At 54.1% G+C, this 26770-nt stretch overlaps 2 protein-coding genes across 2 annotated transcripts in view; both read right to left on the bottom strand.

Moving 5' to 3' along the window:
* Window positions 1–1291: 1291 nt before the first annotated feature.
* On the bottom strand, window positions 1292–12885 carry ILKAP (ILK associated serine/threonine phosphatase). The gene is made up of 12 exons (XM_030954818.1): window positions 12762–12885; window positions 12104–12169; window positions 11638–11694; window positions 10744–10869; window positions 9791–9917; window positions 8796–8902; window positions 8242–8335; window positions 6339–6426; window positions 4995–5116; window positions 3173–3292; window positions 1838–1919; window positions 1292–1542 (listed from the first exon to the last, which is right to left on the bottom strand). Exons 1-12 carry the CDS (start codon window positions 12802–12804, stop codon window positions 1402–1404), a joined length of 1173 nt encoding a protein of 390 aa, XP_030810678.1. The 5' UTR covers window positions 12805–12885; the 3' UTR covers window positions 1292–1401.
* Window positions 12886–13351: 466 nt separating this feature from the next.
* KIF1A (kinesin family member 1A) overlaps window positions 13352–26770 on the bottom strand; it is a 41423-nt gene continuing 28004 nt past the window's right edge. The window contains 18 exon segments of the mRNA XM_030954289.1: window positions 13352–16139; window positions 17170–17288; window positions 17364–17556; window positions 17673–17819; window positions 17952–18076; window positions 18366–18443; window positions 18592–18804; window positions 19059–19184; window positions 19187–19206; window positions 19317–19378; window positions 19523–19656; window positions 19893–20007; window positions 24880–24985; window positions 25317–25401; window positions 25494–25560; window positions 25671–25779; window positions 26390–26445; window positions 26592–26710. Coding sequence (XP_030810149.1) covers window positions 16097–16139; window positions 17170–17288; window positions 17364–17556; window positions 17673–17819; window positions 17952–18076; window positions 18366–18443; window positions 18592–18804; window positions 19059–19184; window positions 19187–19206; window positions 19317–19378; window positions 19523–19656; window positions 19893–20007; window positions 24880–24985; window positions 25317–25401; window positions 25494–25560; window positions 25671–25779; window positions 26390–26445; window positions 26592–26710 — 1917 coding nt within the window. The 3' untranslated portion in view covers window positions 13352–16096.

Below are 26770 nucleotides of genomic sequence, written 5' to 3'. Positions count from 1 at the left end.
CCAGACACTAATTAGTACCTAAAACCTGAGATGCCTTCTCCTCACATAGCACAGACAAGCACAGAGCCTGCCTGCAGCTCAGCTGCCTTTCACCAAGCCCATTTGGTGAAAACACTTTTTCCAAAAAACATCAGGAGCAAACTCCAGCCATTTTTTCCACACCAACTTTGTGGTAAAACTCCAACATGTTCTGCAAGCACAGGGCAGGTATGCTGCTGCTCTGCAACGGGTGTTGTGTCCCTCAGCTGCAGGCAACCTCACAGCCCAGCTTCAGAGCCAGATTTCCCACCCAGTGTGGACAGCCCATACCACATCCCAAACTGGTGGCCCAGAGGATTTCACAGTCTGTATGGTACAGCCTGTCTGAGACCTGGAACTCCAGACTCTCCCAGGGTCTTGCACAAAGCTCAAGGATGTGGACAGCAGAACTGTCCCATTAAAAGCTGGCAGAGCTCATGCCCCCAGATCCCTCCTGGTAACACCCTTGCCCAGTGAATTCACTGTGGTTGCAGAGGCATTCAACCCTAGCACTAAGTGAGCTAAACCTGTAGGAAAGGCATTTTGTGCTGTTCTTGCGAGCCAGCAAAAGCTTCCTAAAGATAAGGAAAGCCCCATATCTCTGTCAAGGAAGACACCAAGGCTGTCACCATGGTGATTTGATGAAGGAGAGAAAGTCAAAAGATAGAGACTCTAGCTGGCTCACAGAATGACGTGGCTCCTCGTTCACCTATTGAGAACTTTGTTTCTTTCTTATGACCAATGGGCAGTGAATGTGTCTGTTAAGTAAATGTAAGTATCTTGAAAAAACTATAAAAGCAACATGTTGCTCTAATAGATCTCGCTAATGCACCTTCCTGATGGAGCCTTGGTGCTTTGTGCCCTGTCACGCTCTAGAGTGACATCAGCTGTCACAGACACATTTTCTGAAAAATCCTTTCCTTAGGATTTTTTCTCCTGAGAGGCCTCAGGAACAAAATGTAAACAATGATTATCTGCTGCTGTGGAATGCAACAGGTGCATCTGTGATTGCTCTCATGTGGTTGGTTGTAATTAATGGCCAATCACAGTCAGCTGGCTCAAACTCTCTGTCCAAGACAGAAGCTTTTGTTATCATTCCATTCCTTTTCTATTCTTAGCTAGCCTTCTGATGAAATCCTTTCTTCTATTCTTTTAGTATGGTTTTAATAGAATATATATCATAAAATAATAAATCAAGCCTTCTGAATCACGGAGTCAGGATGAGGAAAGCGACGAGCATCTAAGACCCCTGCGAACACCGTCACAATCAACCTATTAGAAAAAACCCATCTTTATTTACACTGGAGAGCCCCCAGCAGGAGCCAGCCTCCTGCAGGCACACATGCATGCACACAGAGCTCTCCCCTGGCTGCAGCAGGTCCCTCAGTGCTCGATCCGGACCAGCATGACGGTGACGTTGTCGGCCGAGCCGCGCTGCACGGCCTTGCTGGCCAGCCTGTTACACGCGGCCTCGTAGCGAGCGTCGGCCTCCAGCCTCCCTTCTCTCGTCTGGATATTCTTATCCTGTTGGGACAGAGCAATCTCACTGCTCCCAGCAAAGGTGGGCTGTTGTATTGTGTTCTTGTATGTCTTAGTTGCATTAAGTTCTACTTTGGTTTATGCCAGTTTCCCCCCTGCTGCCTCCTGCGACAGTGGGGGTGTATTTTCCAAACATTGGGAAGCAGAACAAATGCAGACAGCCTAGGGGTAACTAGAAGACTGCCCCAAAGTTACTCTGGCAGAAGTACTCTGGCATTTTGTGCCCTCTGCAGTGACAAACCCAGACCCGCCCCCCCCCCCAAGGCCACCTTGTCCTCACCTCCAGGCAGGACACGATGAAGTTCACAGCTTCTTCTGGTGTAAAGACTTTAAAGAGGCCATCACACGCTATCAGAATGAACCTGGAAATCAAGTGGAGACAGATTCCAAGGCTGAATTTTTGGCTCCTCAACCACAACAAAATCACTCCAATCTATTTTACGAATATCCATGCTCACATCCAAAGGGAAGATGCTGTGAAAGCTCATCTGAAAATCCCTTGGGACCTACTGTTCATGGCAATTCAAAATACAGGACAAAGAGCCAGGCAACTAATATAAGACCTTGATCAGGACATCCTGGCTGTCTTACAACACTGGCAAGATCATGTATGATCCTGGTCAAATGCTCCATTGTTTCTCTAAGAACTGCTTCTTTCCTTTGAGTCCTTTTCATTCATGTATTTTCCCTGTGAAGCAGCTAGTGTAAGGAAATAAACAAAGCTGAATCCCTCATGTACATCACTTTACATTTCTACACTCCTGAGATATGTGGTAATTTTAATATGCAAATTCAAAAGAAAAGCACGTGACACAACTGTGAGCAGAAAACTGACACAAAATATTGCCACAGGCTGCAGAAGGTGGAGGAGATACAAAGCCCAAGGCAAGGGCAGCACCCCCCTTAGGATGGGGAGACAGCCTGCTGTGCACTCCCTGCCTGCACAAGGAATTCTATTAACCAGGAGCCCTAACCAGAGTCAGCAGGACAAGGAAAACTAAATAAACCCACAGAAGTGGTCAGTCTGCACATGCCTCTGAAGACATCATTTCACTGCCTGATACTCAAGAGTATCTTTAGAAATATTTTAGTGGATCACTTGATATGGAGCTCTAATCCCAGAAAAAGCAGCAGTACTGGGTTACACTCACCTCTCAGAGTCTTCTGGGCCACACTGACACAAAAGCTCGCTGCAATTTGTCGTTGCCAATCATATCATGGAAAAGTATCTCAAATCTTCAAATATCACAGCTGAATGCAAAAGTCTTTATTGGCACCACAGCTGCTAAAAACAACTCCTGGACAGAATGGAGACCCAGAACTCAAGCCTCAACTACCTGCTTGAACACTGATTTGTGAGCTTAATCAGAGCACAGAGGACATCTAAGGCCTGTGTGTGCTATTGCTATGAGGCTGGTTCCTCCAAGAGGAGCCTTCCCAGCATCTTGGCAGAGCAGCAGATTATCCCACTGTTCTAATAAGGAACAGAAGCAGAGAGACAGCAGCAGTAAGAGCATCCTCTAATTCTGGGAGGGATCAGTCTGAAGTGCCTTGGCTCTCACAGCAGAGCCCACAGGGCTGGGACAGACACCCCCCATGCAAGGGCACACGTTACCTGTCATTGTGTGTGAGCTGGCAGCGTTTGATATCTGGCACAGAGATCACACCACAGCGCTTGTACTGGCCATCCCCAATGGAGCGGGAAACCTCCAGCACTCCCAGCACTCTCCCGTCCCTGCACGAGGAAAGAAAGCACTCAGAGCCCTCCCCACGTGTGCATTTCACTGCACTGCCTGATGGGGACATTGTGCACCCATCTGCTTGTACAAATAATGACCCACTTCCACAGCAAGTTCAAATCTTCCTTTTAAAGTCTCCTTTTCCTTCTGTGTGTTTGTGTGAAGCTCTGGGAAACAAGTGAGGAGGAAATAGTCAGGAGACTTCAAGGCTGTTTTCTGTCACCCTGCCCTAACTCAAATCCTGCTTAGCCTAGCAAACTGGGGCAGTAAAATTATATGTGAGCTGAACTCCCAGTGGCATAGTTTGAATAGAGATTATTTTTTGGCAAGATATCCAGCAAACTGCTCTTCACTAGAAGCAGAGTGGCAGAGGCAAGAGGTCTGAGTCAGCAGCCCCTCCTGTGTCCTGTCTGAGGACACCAACCCCTACAGACTGGCCCAGCTGCAGGCAGCTCCCAGGAGTGAGAAACACAACATGCTCCTGATCACTTGGCCTTTAGTAACCACTGATTGCAGCAAGCAGTTTGTGAAACCTACATTACAACACCCCTTAGGAAACACCTCTGGGAAGTCAAGCTTTTCTAACTAACCCAGCTCCCTAGAGAAACAGCTTCCCACACTTCACCTTTCTAACAATAAAGCATCTTCTCCCCAAAAAGGCTCTTCTGTGCCCTCTGAGAATACACAAAGCTCATTCATCTCGTAGTTGAGCAGCCTCGCTTGAGATAAAAGCCAGAAGCAAGGCATGTCACAGAGAAGAGATCTGACACTCACACACTTTGTGGCTTATCTCCTGGGCCCAAAATACTGAAGTGCAAGCAGTGGGAGAGGCTCCCAAGCAGTCAGGGACCAGTTCTGAAAGGAGCTAACAGACACTGGGCCACCTCTTTGCCATGTGCAAAGAGAGATCAGTGCTGAGTGCAAGTGGCAGCATGTGCTCCCCAGAGATAAGGGGAACAAAGCACTCCAGACACAGCAGCACAACAGAACTGAGCCCACCCCTCTCCAGCCTGGGTGCATTTTGCTTCCACAGGCATGAAGATACTTCACCTCCACTGAATCCTCTCTTGGTGAAGATGCCACTAAATCAAGAAACAGCCCTCAAAGAAGAGAGAGAACCTAGCCAGGAAAATAAGTCTCAGCTGTTGCGTTTGGCACCTGCTCCCCAAACAGCCATGAACTCCTTTTTGCACAGGAACATTAAGATAATCATATTCTGGTTCCACAATACACCCTCCTAATGCAGAGAGCCTCAGTGCATCAGCAAACCCCAAGGGAGCAACACCAATGGACATCAAGGGCTTTCTGGGCTCTCTCAAACCATGCCCCCTCTCACAGGACAAGGACAGAGGAGTCATGCTGCAAGGAGATCAGTTCTGTTCAGCACCACAGAGTGCAAAAGGCAGTAACTTCCTCAACAATCCAATCCAGCTCTGTAGGTCCAAATCTGTAGGTCAAGCTTAAGCCTGCCCATGCTGGTATCCCAGTGCCAGGCTCTCACATGAGTCCTGCCCTGGCCATCCTAAGGCTCTGGGAACCACCAACCAACCCCAGTAACTGAACCCTTACAGGCCTCAGGCAGCAGCAGATTCTCACAACTAGGATGCATGCTGGGCTCAGGGAGCTTCAAAACCTCAGTGCTCAGGCCCCAAATCAGGCTGGGGTTTAGATCAGCTCATTCACACCTCAGGCACTCACCTGACGTTTCCCCCAGCTTTCTGTATCCGCATCCTCTCCTCGTACTGGGTGGGGTTGTGCTCCTTGCTGAGGCTCAGGGCTGTGTGCTTCTGGCTCTCCTCATTGTAACGACACAGAATCGCCTGTGCTGACAAAAAACCACCATCAAACAACAACCCAGCTGCAGCACAGCTTCTGGAGACAGCCCCACACTGCACTGAATGGTGCCACATCAGGCCAGTGGCTGGTGGCCAGGGATGATTCTCAGGGCTCATTCCTAGGCAGGAGGTGCTGCTCAGTGCTTTTATCAGGGATCTGAATGCAGGAGTTGAATGCACCATTACCAACTTTGCTGGTGATTCCAAACTGGGAGTGCTGTGGACTCTCTGGAGGGAGGAGAGGCCTTGCAGAGGGCTCTGCACAGATGCACCACAGGCAATGCCAGTGACACAGAACTGCTGAGTCCAAGTGTGGGTTCTGCACTCAGGGGGAGCAAGGCTGAGCTGGGAGAGGAGAGGCTGGGGAGCAGCCCCTGCAAGGGTCTGGGGGTGCTGGGGGCAGCAGCTCAGCAGGAACCATGGCCAGGAGGACAGGTGGCATCCTGGGGACACCGACACAGGAGAGGGCATGGCCTGGCTGTGCTCAGCTCTGGGCAGCCTCACCCAGAGAGCTCCAGGGTCAGAGATGGGGGAAGGGGCTTGAGTGTGCCCAGAAGAGGAGAACCAGGCTGGGGCTGGGAGGTGTGACCTGGGAGGGGACTGAGGGCTCTGGGTTTGTCTGCTTTGGAGAGAAGGAGGCTGAGGGCTCTGGGTTTGTCTGCTTTGGAAAGGAGGAGGCTGAGGGCTCTGGGTTTGTCTGCTTTGGAAAGGAGGAGGCTGAGGGACAGCCTCATCCCCTCTGCAGGTTCCTGAGGAGGGGGCATGGAGAGGGAAGTGCTGATCTCATGGGAATGCTGCTCTCAAAGCAGGGCCAGGGGAGTTCAGGCTGGACATTAGGAAGTGTTTCTTTATAGAGCATATAATCAAATACTGCACCAGGGTCCCTGGAGAGATGGCTGATGCCCCAGACTGTCTGTGTTCAAGAGGCATTTGAGCAGTGGTGTAACTTTAGGGCAGCCCTGAACTGGTCAAAGCTGTTGGACCAGATGATTGTCCTACGTCCCTTGCAACTGAAATATTCACAAAGATTCTTGTCTTGATACTGTGAGATATTTAGCACCACCAAGAGAGAGCTTCCACACACCACTGCTTTACACTATAGGAGACAACACAGAAGTACTCTGTACCCACCCAAAACAAGCAAACAAAAACCCCCCAAAGCTCTGGGCAGAATAAAGATGCTACCAGTGGTCTCCATTCTGCTTACCCGGCTGTCCCCGAGGTTGGCTATGTAGAGAATATTGTCAACAGCTAAGACACAAGTAGCTGTGGAGCCATCCTTCCAGGCTGGCTTCCTGAAGGGAACAAAAATGAGATTACTAAAGGGAAAAACAACACTTAAAAAGTTACAGAGTGTTCCTGGGGACTCAGAGAGTGTCCAGCAATCAGGTGGCACAAGCCCACAGCAGCTGCCTGCCAGCAGCTCAGGTTGGTGACAAACAGAAAACTGGACAGGGACAGAGGAACTACACACACTACAGATTTCTGAGTGCACAGCCCATGCCCAGCTGGTGCAAATACTGCCAACCTCAGCTCCCACACCAACTCTTCCTCACACTCAGCTCCCAGGAAACCTCATGTGTGAGCAGAACAGGCTCAGCCCTGATGGCTGCCCAAAAGCTACAGCATCATGAGCAAACAAGCACCCCACACCCCTCCTTGGGAAGCTTCTTCTTTGCAGCAAAACTCTGCAGCAGAAATTCTTTCTTTTTTGTTTACATTTTCCTCCTTTTCTCACAGTATCCCTGCTCCTTCCCCCACCTCAGCCCTCACCACCCCACCTCAGCAGCAGCACCAGCACTCCTTCAGTTGCTCTCCTCCTGTTTCACTTCCTGTAGCTAAGCTTTTATCTCTAGAGCTCGTAGGTAAAATGAGAAGCATTTCTTAGATTACAGCTGCCAGACTAGTCCTGTCCACAAAAAAGCTTGGCTATGATGCCATTCTTCACTGAGAGACTAATTTCTAGACATATTTCACTAAGTTTTTCCTTACTTTGAAGGTGTGGCTGAATGAGCATGATTCATTTCACCATCAATACAGCTATTGCTAGCAATCCTTTGTCATAAGTCATGTTTCTGACCAGAGGCTGGTTTGAGAAAGACACTATGGATAGTTCTTGACAGACTCAAGAAAGCATCCTCCTTTGCCTGGTCAAACTTGTTGCTCTGATTAGGCTTAAGAGACTGAGCCAGTTTGCAATTTACTAAAAATTGAAAATTTCCAGGGAATCAAATGCATCAAGAGTCTCCATCTGTGAGAGAGGTGTCACTGTGAAATAGAACAATAAAAAACCCAAAGCAAATGTGTGTGAAGGACTGGTAACAAAGTGACTGTGTTTGAAATGCAATCTCTATCTTCCCTAGTCCACACATTTGGCGTGTCAGTTCAGCAGAGACTGAGAGAAGGGTGCTTGGCACTCCACACCCAGCTGCAAGGCAGGCTGGCATTTGCCCCACACAGGAACATTCTTCATCAACATCTCTTTTCTAAAGAGTTGAAGAAAGCAAGATTTAAATTTGCATTGGGAGATGAAGGCCTTTCAACACAGGGCACTAAAAGCTGCCTCAGGGATGTGTTCCAGCCTGACAAGCAGAGCTCTAAAGAAAGCTGAGTGGCCTCTACAGAGCCCCTGCTGCCACACACTGATGCCATCAACAGAGAGATCCCACCTCAGGCAGCACAGGACAAGTCCCTTCAGCAACATGGCAAGTCTTTAAAAAGAAATCAAACAATCCTGATAAGGATTTTCTAAAGAGTTGAAGAAAGCAAGATTTAAATTTACACTGGGACATGTAGGTCTTTCAACACAGGATTGTCCCTGTTAAGGACAGAGGTGGTCCTTGGACCTGTTTTGCTTCCTTCCTTTGGAGAAACATTTTAGTCTAAGGGATCCTATAGACCACTTGCCACAGAGTAAGAGTGGAACATGCCATGATCTAGTTCTAGCAAGCATTCAGCTGGCAGAGGCACAGCCTGGCACAGTGGAGTTGTGTGGAGTTTTGCCAAAGCACAGGAATGACACAAGGAGGGTTTCCTCTGCCCTGCTCACAACTCAGACCTCAGAGATGCACACTAAGAAATACAAAGGAACAGAAAGCATTTGCACTTACTGGCTGGATGCCTGCTTTAGAAACTCCTCATCTGTGTGTTTGAAGGTGTCCAAAAGGCATCTCTTCACAGTTTTTTCCACGCTGGCTACCTCACCTGTCAGACAGAGAAGATAGCAACTAAGCTCCAAGTAAAACATATCTGACCTGTCCTAGTCTGTCCCTTTGCTCATCCAACATTCAGTCAGGCAGAGAATCTCTTGGACTCTGCTGAGCAGCTGAGGCACATTCTGGGCTCACCCTACCAGAAATCCATGCAGCAGTGTATGTGGAGAGTTTAAGACATAAATCTCTCCACCACACAAGTATTTTCATTTGATGCCAAAACTGGCAACAGCACACCCCATACTTGTTTAGTGAGTCACAGCTGGCTACTTGCACCCTTGTGCCAAAAAGGCTTCCAGCCCTCTTCCCCAGCAGACACAGCAGTCTTGCAAGCCCTCTGGTAATAAGGGATGGGTACTGTAGGACTGCACCCAAACAGATCAGTTTCCCTATCCCCTGCCAAGGCAGAAAAGGTGATGGTTGTCCTTCAGCCTTTATTTCACTCTTCTCACCTTTAGGAAATTTCTTGATCAGGTTTTGGTGCAGATTCTGTGCTGCAAATTTGGAGGCTCGGACTCCGCCGTGGCCATCAAAAACAGCAAAGTACGAGACACGTGTGCTGTGAGGGAACAAAAGGCAGCAGGAGGAGGCTGAGAAAGGCCACAGGCCGGGGAATGGGAACAAGAACATCCCTCTGCAAACCACCCTGCCCTGTGTCAGCCACACCAGAAATCCTGCACTCCAAGGCACAAAAGGCAGCAGGTCTCTGAGCTCATATATTCAGCATTTACATGGTTTATGTGTTCCAGCACTGAGCTGAGAACTTTCTTGTAATTTTCCACTCCTCAAGAAAATGAAGGGCTAAAGGGTTTACAGACCCTCAACTTGGCATAAAAGCAGATAAACATTTTACCTCAAGGACACTGCAACTCTCCAGCATTACAGACATCAGTTTAGCCAATCCTACAGCACCTTCCATGCCTAAGCTTGTTCCAACTATGCTGCAGACAAAAAACTTGGATCTCTCAAAACACAAACCTCTTGGGACAGTACTAGTTCAGAAGCTAAATCCAGTATTAGGGTGATGCTTGAGAACATTCTTTTCATTTTACACACCCACTTACGTTTGGGTAATACAGGATCAACATCCAGCATTATCAGGCCCTCATTATTTTAATTTTTCATACCCACTTACATTTGGGTAATACAGGATCAACATCCAGAGTTATCAGGCCCTCATGGTGCTCCTAAAGTCAGTGACTGAATCCACTAAGCACCCTTCAAAGGGAGGTGTTTGTACACTCCAGCCCTGTGAATTGCCTGGGAACACAGCTAGCTGATGCTTCATCCCAGGTCTCCTATAACAAGCCCAAACCATGCACCACAAGAGAGGCAGACAAGAGCATCAGCTGTTGAGAGCAGAAAGGATCACCCCATGGGTTTAGCTGAAGCCAGCTGGGGCTCCCTCAGCCCCAGGATGGCTGCTCTGGCAGCTGGGCCCACTCACATTTGGGAGGGCAGAGGCCGGCACTCCTCAGTGATGTCGTTTAAGATGACGTGTGCATCCTGCATGTCTTCTCTCTCACCTTTTCTCTCTGCCACATAACCCTTCAGGCCAAGAATGCCCACTGATCCTAAAGGGGAACAAAGCACATGCAAATCAAACTCCTCTGTCTCCTCAGCTCAGGCTAAAAACCACAAAGGGCAGTGCAGCCCTTGTCCTGCAACAAAACCTCTGCCGCTGAGCAGGACATGCTCACTTTGTAACATGGGTTTTATGAGCCTCCAAGGTCAGCAGCTCTAAAAGCAGCCTGCCCTCATTTTGGCAGGCAGCTGTAGCCAAGCAGGACTGCTGGGCATTGGACAGGTCTCTAAAAACAGGGGCAGGGGACAGGGTGGGCAGGGGAAGCACATGGCACTGAACCTGCAGCTTAATAAAGCCCAGCTTTAGAGAGTGCACTAAGGACAGGAAATGCAGGTCTGATGCTCCCAGGACATTCCTTTGTAGCCCTGAACACATCTTACTCCCAAAGCTGCAACACAGCCACAGGCACTGGAGCCAAAGGCCCTGTCTGCAACAAGCCCATCTGTCCCCCTCTCTGGCATCCTCAGCAGCCAGCAGAGATTTGTGGATGTGGCAAAAGAAAATGGTGTGGATCCAGCCTCACAGAGAACCCACACCAATCCCCCTCTTGGCAGCACAAGCATTTATCCTGCCAGTGCTGAGGGCCTGCTGCTCAGCTCCTGCTGCTCCAGCAGGGACAGAAACAAGGCCCAGGTGAAGGAGACAGAGCCAGGAAGCTCAAGGAGCTGCCACAGACCCCTGCAGCAGTTTGTTTCCTGCAAGAGGCTGGAAAGGCAAGCAGACTGAAGAACCAAAGCTCAGCTTTGTTCTGGACTTACTCAGCCCAACGCCAAAAGTACAAATTGAGTACATTTGTTTTCAAACTGTCTGAAAACCTTTACAAACTTTCTTTTCCACAAGTTCTTCCCTGCCATTCTTCTCTTCCTCCTCCTCCAAGGACTTTCTCTTCTGTCCTTTCTCTTGGCTCTCTGCTGATGAGACTTGCTTAGTAGCACTGGAGGCTGAAAGAAAGCAAAAATGGATGTGGCTCAAGTGTTCCAGCACTGTTTTACTCGCACAAATTCAGTAGCAAGTTCTTTTATAACAAAGCACACTCAGGAGTGCAGGCTCACATACTTACACAGCATTAAGTGACCACAGTTACTACTGAACAACCCACAGGTTTTATTCCTTAGCTACCAGGATTTTTTGTTCTGTTTTTTCAAGTTAATTTCTCAGGAATAACTTCCTGTTACAGGCTGGAACATTTATACATTACTATCATTATTAGTAATTATTATTATTTTCCTCTCTGATCTCTGCCCACAACTATGCAAAGGAACTTATTTTATTACTCTGACCGTGCATATTTTTAGAAGGTTCAGAAGAAGGCTACAAATTAAAACTAGCAACTCTGGCTTTGTCCTTCTGGAGATTTAGGCTCCTATGGGTACAGTGAATGATCTCAGCTCCTCCCAGGTGACAGCAAGCACATGGCTGCCTGCAGAAAGCCTTGCCAGAGCAGCAGCCAGGGCAGTGGTTCCACCAAGGCACTTCCCTCCCAAAGCAGGGAGCTTTCAGACAGAGAACCAGGGTCCCCAAAAGACAGGAATGTACTTCTGGGAACAGGCCTGATTTTAAGATTCAGAATTCTGATTTAAACAATTGGGCCACAAATTGCCAATCTGGACTGGAGAAATAAGCACCAGGTTAACTTGCTATGTGTCCAACACAACAGGCTGCACTGTGGGCTTTTCCCAGAGAGGCTGAGGAGGCACACAGCTCCTTACCTGGGTCATCGCTGCTGGCTGGTGGGAGACCATCGAAGAGCAAAGAGCCTTCTTTTCCTGGAGCATGAGAAGAAGACAAAACCAATTGAATAGCTTTGTTCCTTTCAGGGAATAATGCTTTGCCTATGTCTCTCATGAGGTGAAGAAATGATGTCAGTTTACCAAAGAGCCAAATTTCTACTTCCATCACTACTCGGGCAAATCCAGGCTTTGCATTTGCTCCAGGGAGCATTTTAAAGGAATGTTTCATAGAATATATGTGGAACATCTGTAACACCCTGGTTACAAAAAAAAAAAAACCCAAACAGAATGTAGTTATGTAGTTGGTCTGCATGCCAGCACTGATAACCCTACTGTCTTTATTCTGTCTAACAAAGAACAGGATTTACACACATTTCATCTGAAAGAGATGCTGATGCAGGAAACACGGAAAACCAAACTAATGGTAGAAACAGAGCACCCATACCTGAGTCAGCACTGCTGGATGGTGGGAGATCATCAAACAGCAGAGGCCCTTTTTGGGAATCTTTCCCTGCAAGGCACAGGGCAGAGTAAGGAACCAGTGCAGGCACTCCTGGGGGAGCTGCTCTGAAAGGACTGTCCCCAGGCCAGCACACGTGTGGCAAACCAGGAGAGCCTCACTTCCAGCTGTAATTTTAGCAGCTGCTACACAAGCAAAAAAAAACCCAAACAAACCTGCCTGGGGCTGAGGTGAACTTTTGTCTTGAGAAGAGGTTTTTGGGGTTTTTTTGGGTTTTTTTTTGCTAGCAATCCACTAAGCTCAGCAGCACAGTGAGAGGCAAGGCTCCAACATGGTCTAAACCGCAGGGAGCTGCAGTTCATAGAGAACATGCAAAAACGTGGTATAACTGCAGCGGGGCGAGTCCCAGGGAAAACAAAACCACAAAACCCACCAAACCCGGCATTTTCTCCAGCCATTTTTATCCCGTCCCCTCACGCTCCCCCTCGCCCCTCAAGCTCCCCGTGACGGCGGCCTGGCAGTGCGCGGAGCCACGCTGCCCACGGCCGAGCTGCAGCAGGCCCGCAGCCCCTCAGGCGAACCCACGGGCTGCAGCCGGGCAGGCCCGACGGACAGCGCGGGCCCGAGCGGGTCGCGGCCTCACCCGCGGCGGCGCCGGGCTCGGGCAGGTCCCCGAACAGGTCCATGGCCGCCGCTCGCTGCCGCCCGCCCGCCGCCGGCCCAACCCGCACCCGCGGCGGGCCGGAAACGGGCCCGCGCCCCGCCGGCAGCGGAAACACCGCGCCGCCCCGCCCACAGCGGCACGTGCCCGCCGCCTCTGCCAATCGCAAGCGGGGTCGCGCTGTCAGTCAGCGTCGTGGCCCCGCCCCTTGTCTTGCCGTGTTGAGCACGCCCGCGAGGGGGCGCCCTCTCCGTGGAGGTGGCGCTGCCCGCCCTCAGCGCCGCTCCCCTCCGCTCCTCTCAGTGGCACTGCCCGCCCTCAGCGCCGCTGCCCTCAGTGGCACTGCCTGCTCTCAGTGGCACTGCCTGCCCTCAGCGCCGCTGCCCTCAGTGGCACTGACTCCTCTCCCCTCAGTGGCACTGCCCGCCCTCAGCGCCGCTGCCCTCAGTGGCACTGCCTGCTCTCAGTGGCACTGCCCGCCCTCAGCGCCGCTGCCCTCCGCTCCTCTCCCCTCAGCGTCGCTGCCGCCCCGCCCGCCCCGGAGAGCACGCTCAGCGCACAAGGAGTTGCGTTAAATGCGACATTTATTTCAGAACCGAACAAGCCTCACGTGCGCACGGACGGCCAGGACCCGCAGTACCGCCCCCCTGGCACAGGGCAGGGAGCGCCGGCTGGAACCGGAGGGTGGGGAGCGCTGCCTCACTCCTCCCCTGGCCCCGGCCCGCCCGCCGATGCTCGCCTGCCTTCCGTGCCACCCGCTGCCCTGTGCAGTTTCCCTTCCCGCTGGGCTTTCGTCGTGCTTGAAGCTCCGGTGTGCATTCCTTGCCGAGGGGATGGGGCCAGGGCCGTGCCGAGGAGCGGTCAGAGCGCTGCTGTGAGATGGCAGGCGGCCAGGGTGCCGCATCCAGCGGGCAGCTCTGTCTGCCTCGGCTCCCACCTCCAGCCGAGCCGTCTGCTCTGCAGGTTTGCTGGCCTCAGGCATGGCTCGGCTCTGGCTGGAGGGTGCCCTTCAGCTGGCTGCGTCCTGTCTGTGGCACAGGCAGCACCACACAGCCCTGGCCAGTGAACCTGTGTCTGGTCCCTGACAGACACTGGTCCTGTCTCTGCCAGAAGCTGCCTCCATTGTGGAGGAGCCTCCCCTCAGGTACTCCCTGTTTCTCCACCCTGAGCCTCTTACAAGTGACATTTGGGATGGTACTAACTGGTCCTTGCTCAGAGCACGGGAGCCAGGATGTTGCAGCCTGGGCCCCTGCATTGCCCCAGCTCAGCCTCTCTGTGCCTCCAGGCTGGCACCTCTTCATACAGAAAGGGCACAAGTTGGCCCTTTCAGGTCTAAAAGGATCACAGAGGGGAAAAGATCCCAGTTTGCTGGGGAGGTTGTCCTGGGCAGGGGAGCTGGGCTGAGAGGAGCAGCCCCACTGCAGATTTGGGCTGTAGGAATGGGGTGAGATGCCCAAGGAGCTGTGGCGAGGCCAGGCAGAACCAGCATGTGCTCAAGAAGAATCCCCAAACTCTTTCTGTCACCTGAAACCCAAGCTAAAGGGTGCCTGATATGCAGCAAGGGGGCCAGTGCAAGCCTCTCCTGCTCTGCCACGTCCCTGCCTATCCATGTCCCCCACAACACGAGTGTAACAAGAAGACAGCACCACGTCCCACACACACACACACACACACACACACACACCCCACAGACAGTGCAGGGAGGTGTGGCAGAGCCAAGGCGCAGCTGTGCTGGACAAGAGACAGCAGAGCTGGGGGGTGCCTGGGAGATGCATGGAGGAAGATGCTCAGCTTCCAGCACGGAGCTGTGCCAGATGCTGCTGGCCACTTGGGAAGCCCTGAACAAAAACATCTAGTCATGGGTGAGAGATGGGAGAAGAGAGAGAGCTGCTGCTGGAGGAGGTGGGAAGCAGTGATGGCTGGAGGAAGAAGGTCTTTTCAGCAAAAACACCTCCTGTGCAGGAAGCCCCCAGATTAACATGCTGATGGAGGCAGGGTGGGGGGAGGTGGGTGCTCACTTCTGCAGCAGAGGAAGAGTGAGAAAACACCAGCTACAACGGAAAAAAAGAAGCCCCATCCCCACCCTGACACCTTTTGATCTGCTTTGAGTTCATCATCCTGCTGGAAGAAGAAAGGATGTGCAAGCCCTTTTGGGAAAGGGCAAGAAGAATCCTGTAAGGTGGGATAGTCATTCCTAGTTGCGGCTCCTGGGGAATTTTCCCATTCCACCTGAACCTCCACACTCCCTGCAGGGTTGGGATCCTTGGCATCCTGCCCTAAGAGTGGCCAATCCCTTTGGATGAGACATCTGGGGGTCCCAGGCTGGGATAGGGGAGGTGGCCCAAGTGCTTTTTGTTGGAAAGGGTAGCCCAGCATGGGGTGACAGACAGAGCCATACCCAGAGCTCTCCTTTTCCCTCCAGTAGGACCAAGCTCCAAAGTGCAGTGACCCACCTGCAGGGACACGGGTGCCCTGGCCAGCTGAGACTGTGGGCTCCTCCCTTCCAGAGGTAGATGGGACAGGTAGGAATTGCCTTCTTTGGGAAGACACGGTGGGCTGTCAGGCCACTGCTCAGGGGAAAAGTAGTTTAAGCTGTAGGGGAAGGCAAAGCAAATATTTGGGGAAGGGCATCGAGTGAGGGTGAGAGCTGCACTGCTGCCAGGCACAAGCCAGGGGTGTCCTGGGAAGGCATCTCTGGAACCCAGGCCCAGCACCAAGGCTCTCCCCTGCCTGGGGGAGGCATTGGCTGGGGGCCAGGACTCAACTTAGGGGATTTTTGTGATGTAAATAGAAATAAATACTTTATAAATATAATCTTAAAGTACTGACACCTGATCTTACTCTGCTGTCTCTTGCAGAAACACCGGTACATTAGGGAAACCCCACATCTAAATTACCACTTTCCCTTCGCCTGAGGGCAATTCCTCCTGCTCTCCCAGCTCTGAGCTTTACTGCATTCCCATCTCTCCAGATCAAAGACCAGCTTTTAGCCAAAACCACCCTTCTCACTCCCTCCCCTCTGACAGGGACCTTTTTTGGAGCATTAGATGGTGTGATATGAAGGTCACCCATGGAGGGACAGGCAGAAGATGGCACGTGCACAGGGAATCCTGCCCAGGTGGGTCCAGGCTTTTGCAGCTACAAACAGAAGTGAGTTTCCCCTGTGAAGCTGTGAATCAAGACAGATCCTTCCATGGAGCAGAGAGCTGGGGCAGCAGATGGTGTGAAAGATCAGATATTAACATGGGGAGTCTTCAGACAGAATCAGCTATCTTGATCCTGTTGGCAGATGGATGAGGTGGAGGGTGTTTTTCAGGTTAGATTCTCATCTGGGCTGTTCTCCTTCTGGACAGCTTGGATCTGATTTGGAAAACAAGGGACAAAAGGTGTTAAAAAATGTGGACAAGGAGAGGTGTGGACTCCCAGGTTCAGTGTCCTGCATCCAGGCTGATACTTGAATCCAGACAGCTGGAGGGACATAAAGTCTTTTTAGCCAGACCACACAGATTTCTGTGCATTTATTCCTATTTTCCTAGTCCTGCCATTTGAGGTGATCTCAAGAAGTCCATGGGATGGTCTTGTTGAGGAATGAAAACATTTAGTGCAGGTAGTTTGGTGTGCAGCTGCGATTTGAGCCGCAGGGGTGGCAGCCTGAGCCCAGAGCCCGTGAACTGCCCATCGTTTGCATAACAAAGGGCACAGGGACCTGCGGCACGGCCAGGTGGAGGACACTGGGACAGTGCCCTTAGACTAAGAGGGTGTAAAATCCCAGGGTTCCCTTTGTTCAGGCTCCTTTCTCAGAGGCACCCAGCTCCAGCTGTTATTTTGTTATTGCACCGTGATTAAATTATTTAAAGGATCGAGATGTCTGAGAATCTGCTGTGGGAAACCTGTGACTGAGCCAGTAAGGAAACCTTGTCTGAGTGTGTGTGAGGAGAGTGTAGAAGTCAAGCAAGGCCCCTGCCGGCTCACTGGAACCACCTGCTGTGAAGGGGCCTCAGTCCCAGCTCAGGTGGTGTACATGTGACTCCAGAGTGGCTCCGGGATGGTGACTGGAAAGTTTCCTTAACAGTCTCAAAAACTCCGTGGGATGGTCTCAAGAACAGTGACAAGGCCAGAGGCCCTGCCACCAGGCATGGATGCTGCTTTGAGCTCAACACAACACCACCTCTGTACCACCTGGAATCTGGCCCTAGACTGAAGAATTTAAATGTGGATGAGCTGAATTCAAAATTAATCTGGTCCAAGTTCTGCCAGCTTAAAGCCTGTCCAGGCACAGCTCTGCACGGGAGATGCTCCCCACACCCGGCTGGGGCTGTAGCAGGAAAGCACTGGGAGCCTGCAGCCCCCCCAGCAATGGCTTCTGTGCATCCCCCCTTCCCCCAGGTACCTTATGGATCCAGCCAGGAGAGGGTTGAAAGCGTAGAGCCAGTCGTGCATGTCCTTGTCACTGCTCGCCTGCAGCAGGATGCCCCGGTGCTCGGTGCACACCGCAAACGTGTTCGGGGTCTGCGGGGGGAGAGCCAGAGCTTAGTGCTTCCCTCAGTGGGGTGTGCAGAGTGGGGCTGGCTCCCAGTGCCCTACCTTGAGCATGGCCTGCTGGTCCTCACTGTACTCCACCTGGGCCTTGGAGAGGTTCAGTATGGCCCTCTCCACCGTGTCCTTGTCCGAGTTGTAGATGTAGACGTACGGACGGCGGACCACCACGAAGCGTTTCACCCACCCATTGGTGTGAGGCTCCAGGAAGTGCAGGTAGCCCTTTTTGGAGACTATGGGACTGCAGAAGGGATCAAGGGAAGGGGTGGGATACAGAGCATGAGGAGGTGGCAGTGGTAGGGCATGGCCCCCCTGCCCATAGGTGCTCCCCTTGCTGGCTGCCCTGATTGCTCCTACCTGACTCGAATCTCCTGGATGTCAGGCACCAGCAACCGCTGGGGCTCCTTCTCCTCCTCAGGCCGGCGGGCTGGGGATTTCTTCTGCTCTCCTTCTGTCACAGGCTCTAGATCGGGGCTCTCTGCCCTGGAGGAAACCTGGGGGGGTCTGGGGAAGGAGGAGAGGATGGAATGTAGGAAGAGTGATGGCTAGGGAACATCCACAGACAAGGACCATGTCCCAGTGATACAGCTGCTCTGCTTGGGATTTGTCACCAGAACCTCCCACCCAGCTTCTTACCTGACCTCCATGGCATTGTAACATCCTTCCACCAGTGATGGGCAGGTCGAGGAGGGGGTGAGAGTGGTGACCCCAAGAGCTGGCATGGAAGGGTCTCTCATCAAGGTCACGGACATTTCAGACAGCTGTGGAGTAATGGAGGTGTGAACTAGAGTTTTTGTGCAAAGCCAGGCACATGCAAAGGACCAGGCTCCTGCTCGTACAGGGAGAGGCAAGACCCCTGGCTAGCAGGGTCCTCTCCTGGCATAGTCCTGAGAGCCACCAGTTCTGGGAAAAACCAAGGCAAGCAGGGGGAGCAGACACCCCAGAGGAGGCGTGAGTTGTGCCATAGTGCCCGTCTGGCCCCCACCCAGCCATTCCCCTGCCAGCCACACATCCCCCCCTGGCCCCACCAGCCCAGGGGCAGAGCAGTACCTTGCTCTCACTGGCGCTGATGCAGACGTGGCTGTGGCTGTACTCCCTGTTGAAGGTGTGCGTGAGCAGGCGCAAGCACTGCAGAGAGAGGAGGAGGACAGTGGGGCATGAGGAACATTCCACCTTCCACTCTTCTTGGGCTTCCTCCTGCCACAACCCCCAGCCACCCTGTGGAAGCCACTTCCTGGCTTCATCCCCACAAGCTGGGTTTGCTGCAGGATGGTACCTTCACAGCCAGCTCCTTCTGCCTCTCGCTGGGGGTCTCGGGGGGAGAGGTGCGGCTTTCAGGTGCTCCATCAGCAGAGAGTGGGGAGGAGATGCAGGAGGTGCTTCGGGACTCAGAATCCTCACTGGAGCAGGGGGACAGCGTCTCCATGCCCAGGCGCTGGGTGGTCTCCAGCTTCTCACGCAGTAACAGGTAGTGTCTTGTCTTCTCCACCTGGGCACAGACACCCAGGCTCAGGGGTGGCCCTCTCCCCATACCCAGTCCCCCTTAACCCCATTTACTTATTAGCTCTGGATCTGCTGGCACCTGGCTAGCAGTGAAGCACAGGAGTAGTACTGGCAGCACAGCCCCATTCCTGCCTCCTCCCACAACCAAGATAGCTATGCCATCCAGGGTGGGGAATCCCCCCAGCACCAGTGGAGCTGTGAATTGCACTATTCCAGCCCATCTCTAGCCCAGACTCTCACTTCTTGCAGCAGGCTGAGTTTCTCCAGCTCCCACTGATGGTCAAGGATGAGGCTGTCACTGCGGGGCCGCCAGCCAGCCAGGTTCTCCTCTCCCCGGACGTAGGCTACAGAGGTGTCCAGCACACGCGACGGCGCCTTCTCTGCATGCCTGTGGGCACAGACACACAGCTGGAGGGACAGACACACAGCCCCTAACCCAAAGGCCTGGCTGTGTCTCCCTGTCCCAGCTGAACACCTGGGCAGAGGTGTGGCACCCACCTGGGCTGCCGGCATCAGCCACGCGGCACAGGCTGAGCTCGTAGACTCCTGTCACGCGGTTGCTGTGAACAAAGACAGGTGAGGCATTACTGGCTTTGTCCCATCCCCACACCCCAATTTTTTTTAGCCAAGCTGCTGGGATGCCCTAGAAGAGCTCCAGTCCCTAGGTGATGGCTCTCCTGTCCCCAGCAGGAGCATCCTGGTACCTCTCAGAAGCCCGCAGGCTGCCGCTGCCAAAAAGATTGCGGATGGAGCGTGAGGCAGGAAGTTTGGCATCCCGGGAGTAGAAAACCATGCAGAAGTCTTTGGTGATGACGGCGGGCTGAGTGCAGTTCTCCATCTGCAGTAGGGCAGAGGGAGGCATCAGAGGTGCTGCAGGGCGGCAGCCCAGCAGGTCTCTCCCTCCCCTGGGCCCAGCAGGTTCCAGTCCCAGGGTCCCACATGGCCCCCACACACCAAGTCAAACCCTACACCCCATAAGCAGTAGGTAAGGAAGGGCTCACGCTGGCTGCACCCCAACAGCAGGGGAAACACCAGATTTTGTTGATGTATAGTGACCCCAAGCAAGGTCCTTGCCTCGATGTAAGCTGACAGGGTGATGTAGATCTTCTCCCGGTAAGGGGTGACACGGTTGAGCAGCAGCGAGTTGTGCATGGAGCTATCCCACGCCGCCTCAAACTGGTAGAAAGTCCTGCCAAAAAAACCCAGCAGGTCCAGTAAAACAACCTCCCTGCAACTGCTGGCAGGCGAGCAAAGAGATGTCATTGTCCCCCCCACAGCGCTGCAGCAGGCCTGCAAGGACACACAGACATGCATGCGCAGTGGGGACAGATGGGGACAGCCACTCCAGAGGACACAGGCTCAAGGCAAAGGGCACAAGGCATGGTGGGAAGGGGACACGGCACCCTTGAGATGGCCAATGGACCGGGGTTCTGGGGAGGCAGGACGGCGGAGAGTGGGGGCTCAGGTGGGGTGCAGGCAAGGCAGAGCAGGCTAGGAAGGCAAAGGAGGGCGAAGGAGGGTTCATGCCCCACCCCTGTGTTCAGAGCAGGGGCTGCCACCCCCAGTGCACCCGGGCCAGTCCCCACCATCCAGCTTGGGGCACAGCACCTCCCGGTCCCTGCCAGGAGCGGCTGTTGCCTTTTGGGTGATGATGGCCAGAAGGGAAAGGAGGGAGGATGCTCAGCACTGGGGGTGTGCTGCCAGCCCACCTCTGGGAGCACAGCCCCCCCACCAGCCAGGTCCCCTTCCCCAGGGCTGCCCCTGTCTGCCAGCCCTGGGCTCAGTGAGAAGCTGGAGATTATGATTTGGTGGCCAGCCCCTGTCAGGCTGTCTCCCCTGGCTCTTGCTCTGCCCTCATTGCCAGCCCCATTCCCACTCTGCTGCCTCAGGCCCCTTTGCTGTGTTTTCCATGGCTCCCAGGCTGGGAGAAAGGAGCAGGGGACACCTGGTCCCACTCCCCCATGCCTACAGGATCCCAGAGAGGACGGCACAGCTCACCCAGATCAAGAGTGGCACCTGCCCTCCTTGGCTGGAGCAACCAAGGGTGAGGAAGCAGGAGGTGGCTCTGGTGAGAAAGCATGGGGAATCCCCATTTCATCCCCTGCACCACTCCTGGGCTCCCTCCCGGGTCAGCCTTGGCTTTATGGTACACCCACTCCCCAAAACTGCCCAGAGCTGCTGCGGCCCTGGCTCCCGCCTGAGCATCCTCAGGAAGATGTGGTTCAGCCATATCTCAATGAGAACACTTCAGCTCATCCCTGAAGCAGCATCCAGGTGGCTGAGGAGAAATTTTAACAAGAGCCAGGGCAGCCAGCAGGAGTAGGGAGAGGTTCTCAACTGCAATTTCCCCCATGTTGGAAGAAGAGGCAGAGTGATGCTTTCAGAAGGTGTATAAAACACATAACCCCACCGGTGTGAGACACAGCCAAGGCAAAGGATTGCTTTGCAGACACAGGTTGCTTAAGAAAAGAGTGCTCCCCAAGGAGGAGGAGGAGAAGGAGAAGAGGAGCCTCAGGGGAGGGGAGAAAGAGCAAAAAGCAAAGGGAGGAGGCAAAGGGGAAGAAGAGAAAAGCAAGAGGGACCAGACCGAGCAGGTGCGCGTGAAATACCTAGTGTCATTTCCCAGCGAAATGCTATAAGTGGAAGGTGACCCAAGGACAAACACACACATGTACACACACAGAAAAACGACAGGTCAGAAGAGCCCCTCTTGAAGGGACTCACACGTAATAGCACCACTGGCCACAGGAGCTCCAGCCTAGCTGAACCCAAAGTGGGAGCCAAAAGGAGCTCAGTGAGGGCAGACAGAGGCTTGCCAGTCTGGGTGAAAACCCTCTGCCTCCCACTTTCCTCATGGTCCAGCAGCTGGGAAGGAAGCACATGTGCTCCCTAGGCCCTTAACTCTGCCCTTGTGCCATCCCAGGGCAGGGTGCTCCTGCCCAGTGCAGTCCCCATGGACAGTGCCAGCTGGGGGGATGAGATTTCCCACTGCCACTCACACAGCACGTGACTCCTTGGCCCGTCCCCTGGTACACAAGAAAGCACCCCCGTGCTGAGAGACCACAGGCAGTGCCAGTGTGAACCCACCTCTCTCGTGGTAGGGGGGCTGGATCAATGTTGTACCCACTTTCCTGCACCCTGGGAGGGGACAGAATGCAGCTCTGCCCTCAGACATCTCTGAGCATGACCCGATTTGAGTTGCTGTAGGGAGGACAACCTTCAGACACAAAGCTATGTGCCAGGACTCAGGACACTCCATCCCTTGTCTCCTGGGCACGTGCCCCTCTTCTTCTGCCACAGGCCACAGTGGTGGCCCCCTTCCCTGAGGCCTCACCAATGCTCCGACCCAGAGGCTGGTGGCACACCCACAAATCTGGCACCTCTCACGCATATGCCAGGCTCACCCAGTGGTCCCAGCTGGAGCCTGCAGTCCCCAAACAGCCCCTTTACACAGGGGTACAACAGTCTGTGCCACATGTGCACCCACTGTCACACCTGCACAGAGACACGCTGCCCGAGTGTCGCACCTAAACACACAGGACATCTGTGCACAGGGTGGGCAGCTGCTGCCACACCAACTGCACTGCTGCCAACTGCACTGCTGCCAGTGTCATCAGGTGCCCAGGAGAGGGCAGGACAAGCCCCAGAACTTCCACTGTCCTCACCAGCCCTGCAGCTACTCCAAGCAGTACCAGGGGCTGAGCTGGGGCTGGGGCGGGAGACAATGGAGGGTCCGGCACACTCAGTGCCAGGTGCCAGAAAAGATGGGAGAGTAGCAAAGTCCAAAAGCAAGAATAAAACCCAAATCAGGCAATGGAGACGCAGGCGTGCGAGGGGGAGCGGCAGCCAGCCAGAGCGTGGCCCACACCAACAGCAAAAGGGGCCGAGTGAGCAAGAGGTGCCAGCGCAGTGGGGAGGAGGGATGGGGCATGTGAAGGGATGAGGGGCCGGATGTCCAAGTGCTGCCTCTGGCGGGAGTGAGCGTGCCGAGGCAAGGGGGTAGAAAGAAAGAAAGGAGAGAAGAAGGAGGGGTGGAAAAAAAACCAATGGAAACAAATAATACCTAGGCATATCCGAATCAAGAAACTGCCTGCGAAAACACAAAACAATCACATGGTTAGTGTGGGCTCAGATGGGCAGTAGCAGCTGAGGGAAGCGAGGGGGCACACCAGGCGCTGCCCCCCGCGCCTCCGCCCTGGGCGCTCGATGTGGGGATGGATGGCGCTGAGGAGAGAGCTGAACCACTCTCCCAGCCTCTTCCTGAGGGGCTCCGGGGCGCTGGGGAGGCTGCAGAGGGGAAGCCAGGGCTGCTCCAGGCAATGGAGGCTGCGTGGCACAAGGCAGCAAAGCGGGGAGCGCAAGCGGCTGGGAGGAGGGTGAAGTGGGCGCTGGCTCTGCTCTCTGCCTTCCTCCTGCCTGTCCTCACAGCTGCAGGGTGAAGCATGCATGTCTGCATGTGGAGTGGAAGTGGGGGGCACTGCAGCTAGCGCCCTGCAGGCAGCTGGCCATCCCCTCCTCCCCCTGCCTCACCACGGGCAGGCTCCATGGAATAGATATGGGACAGATGTGACATGAGCACCAGTCTGTGCCCCCAGATGGGCCCCAGTCTCCACGCTTCTCTCCACACCCCAAGTATGCCCCCAGCCCGAGCCGTGTCCCCTTGTCCTGCAGGACTGATGGGGTGGAAGGCAGAGCAGGAGGCACATCCCTCCTGCCAGGCTACCTTAGGCAAGCTGAAGATCCCATATGGCTGCATCTGGGACCAGACAATCCAACAGATCAGGAGCTGACAAAAAACTGCACAGCCCCAAGAGCTCACAGGTGCCACAGCCATCCAGCTCACAGCAAAAAAACCAAAAAACCACCACTGCTCCACTGGGCTGGGCTCTCCTCATCTGACCATCCCCATCTGGCCTCCTTCTGTATCCCCAAGGCTGTGACAAAGTCTCCTGGTCCGACACGCGTGCTGAGCCCAGGACTCGCCTCTGCTGCTCAGACACTCTGTGCCAGCTGCTCTGCCAGGTCCAGGAGCTGTGCCCTGAGAGTGCTCAGGGTACCAAATCCTATCCAGACCCCCATCATTCCCCCAAAACCACCCTGCCTTGGGACAGGCCTCCTTGGGACAGTCGTGATCACATAGCAGATGAAGGAAATGCGGTCCCCATTCCTCGCCAGGATGTTCCTACACCAGTGACCACAACGCATACAGCCGAGGACCAGTCCTGCTGCTCCCAGTGCTGGCAGCGACCATCCCTGTCTTGTCACAGCTGCCTGCATGCACACATTCTGGCCAGAGACCCCCACCAGTCCCCTGAGTTCCACCAGAAGCCCTGGTGCAGAGGAGAGCTGTGCCCTCCATACCCACGACTCCCCCTGCCACTGCAGGACTCACACAGGGAGATCTTGGAGAAAACAAATCTTCTGGTCCTGCTTCTTTCACACCCTGCCAAACTACAGTGGGGACACCTTTAAGCAACCTGGTCTAGTGGAAGGTGTCCCTGCCCATAGCAGGGGCTTTGGAATGAGATTATCTTTAAAGTCCCTTTCAGCCCAAACCACTCTGTGGTTCTGAGATAGCCCCCTGGGATAGGCAGGAAGGGATGGGCATCCCTGGAGTCACCCACAGGGGATGGGAATGGCTTTTCTGCCTTAGTTACACACAGATAGGGATCTGCCATGGGTGCCAAGTGGCCTTTCCAGCAATTTTGCTGGGACACAGGACAAAGAGCCCTCCCCTCTAGCCATGGAGCTGGGACATCCTCCTGGCACCAGCACCAACTGCTTCCCTGTGCCAGCCCGTCACAGGCAGCACCAGGGAGCAGAACCCACACACAAATTCCCTTTAGTGCCCCCCCCAGCACAGCAAGGCCTTGGGGAGGAGGAGGAAGGGGGTTGGCAGCCCTGTACCCCAAGACCCCATGCAGCTTCAGAAACACCCTGCCTCAAGGCAGCAGTAGGTCAGCAGAAAGGCCAAGAGCCTTCCAGGGGAGAGGGAGGCTGCTACTCAACCCCTCCATCCCTCACCACAGCAGGGGAAGAGCAAGGAAAAAGCATCACGCACCGGTCGTCCTGGGAGGGGTGGATGTAGCCGGAGGAGAGGATGTTCAGGGACAGAATGTTGGGGTCAATGAGAGACTCGTCTGCCTCTGGGGTGTTCCTGATCCGACCTGCAAACACAGCACAGAGTGACCTCTGAGGTGACAGCAGTGGCCCTGTGAGGGTCCCTGTGAAGGCAGGGGCAGAGTGCCTGCCTGCAGCCCCCCCTGGGCATTCAGCACCAGAGATCCTGGTCCAGCTCCTGGACACGGGGGCAGGGGCTGAGGTGTCCTGCCCAAGCAGTGTCCCAGTGCCGCCTGCCAGGCAGCCACTGCTTTACTATTGCAGGGCAGGAGGGGAGACAAGGCATAAAGCTCCACGTGGGAATGTGGGCAAGAAAGAAGAGGATCAGTCTGAGAGGATGCCTGGGAGCTCAGTGGGCTGGGGGCTGGCTTGGCTTACCCACAACCAGCTCCCGCACTTCCTTCCAGCGGATGAGGCTGCCCGTTTCATGCACCAAGGTGACACTGATTCTCCTCTGGATGCCCTGAGACCCACGAGGCCAGAGAGAAGGGACAGTAGTTAACACAGGTCTCAGCAGGGGTCAGCAGCTAGGACAGCACCTTGGGCAGAGAGTACCTGGTGAAGGAGGAAGGTCCCATGGCATGGCATGCCTCCACGGTGGTCCACAACAGCAGGGATGTAGCTGGAAGAGAGGATTGCAGCATGAAACAGAATCCTGCCAGCCTACCCAGAGGTGCTGAGCACTGGGCAAACCCCTCATTGCCTCCCTCTCCTTCTCCCAGCAGGACTTACTCTCCATTGGCCTCCAGCTCACAGATCTCAAAGAAAACCATCAGGTCGTACTTGCACTGGCAGGGGCCAGCACTGGGCCGAGTCATGGTGCTCAGCTTTGTGGCAGGCACTGCAGTGGGGCAGAAAAGACAGGTGAGAGGTTCAGCCTGCTGCTGGAACTCAGAATGAGGAATATGATGGCAGGGGAAGGGCAGAGCAGGCAGGGACCTCAGGGCATGCCTAGAGGCAGCAAAAGAGCCTCATCCCAGGGACCTTGCTGATCACTGGCAGTGCTTTCTCCCTTGCCCAGCACAGGGTGTCAGCAAGAGACTGGCCTCAGCCATCCCTAGGTGCACACAGTGTGCCTGCAGGCTTGGCACTCAGGCACCACCACAGGGAGGCTGCTCCCCCTGAGCTGCTGTTTTGACTGTACAGCCAAACCCCCACAACTGGGTCTCAGCAGCCGTGCCACCCAGTGGGACACTGGGCCTGGGGGGCCACCCGAGCCACCCAGGGCAAGGAACCTCCCCCCTGCTGCCCTGCAGGAGGTGAGATGGGGCTTTCCATCTGGTGAGTGCTGTGGAAATGGGTGTCTAGGGCTTTCGAGTGCCATGGCCCTTAAAAAATAAATAAAATAGGACCCCAGAGGCACCACAAAATGTACTAACTGGTCCTTCTGGGACACCCACCCAACATGGGAACCATGGGTGGGCACAGGAGTAGGAGGCTGGGTTCCCTACCTGGTTTGGAGAGTGGCATCACACGGGGGAAGTGGCGTCGGGATGGCCTCAGTGGGCTGCAGGCAGAACCAGCTTGGTTATAGCATCCCCAAAACCAGGCACCCCCAAACCCAGCACACCCCACCCATGCCTTGGGGCCACTCTGGGTCCCCAGGCAGCCCATGGCACAGGCAGGGGAGGGGGGTGGCCCAGATGTGCCCACCTCAGGACATCCTTGCAGAGAGGTGGGAAGGGGTGCTGCTGGTAGTGGCCAAACACCTCGAACACAATTGGCTGGCTCTTGATGTATTCAATGAAAGATTTTGTCACCTCCACAGCAATCTAGAAGAGAAAGAGCTGCTGAGCCACTGACAGGGTAGTTTATCTGGGAAAGAGGATAGA

Source organism: Camarhynchus parvulus, chromosome 9, assembly GCF_901933205.1.
Source record: "Camarhynchus parvulus chromosome 9, STF_HiC, whole genome shotgun sequence".
Classification (NCBI taxonomy): Eukaryota; Metazoa; Chordata; class Aves; order Passeriformes; family Thraupidae; genus Camarhynchus; species Camarhynchus parvulus.
Note: the sequence above shows the minus strand (reverse complement) of the source record. Positions and strands in the feature narration are given on the sequence as shown.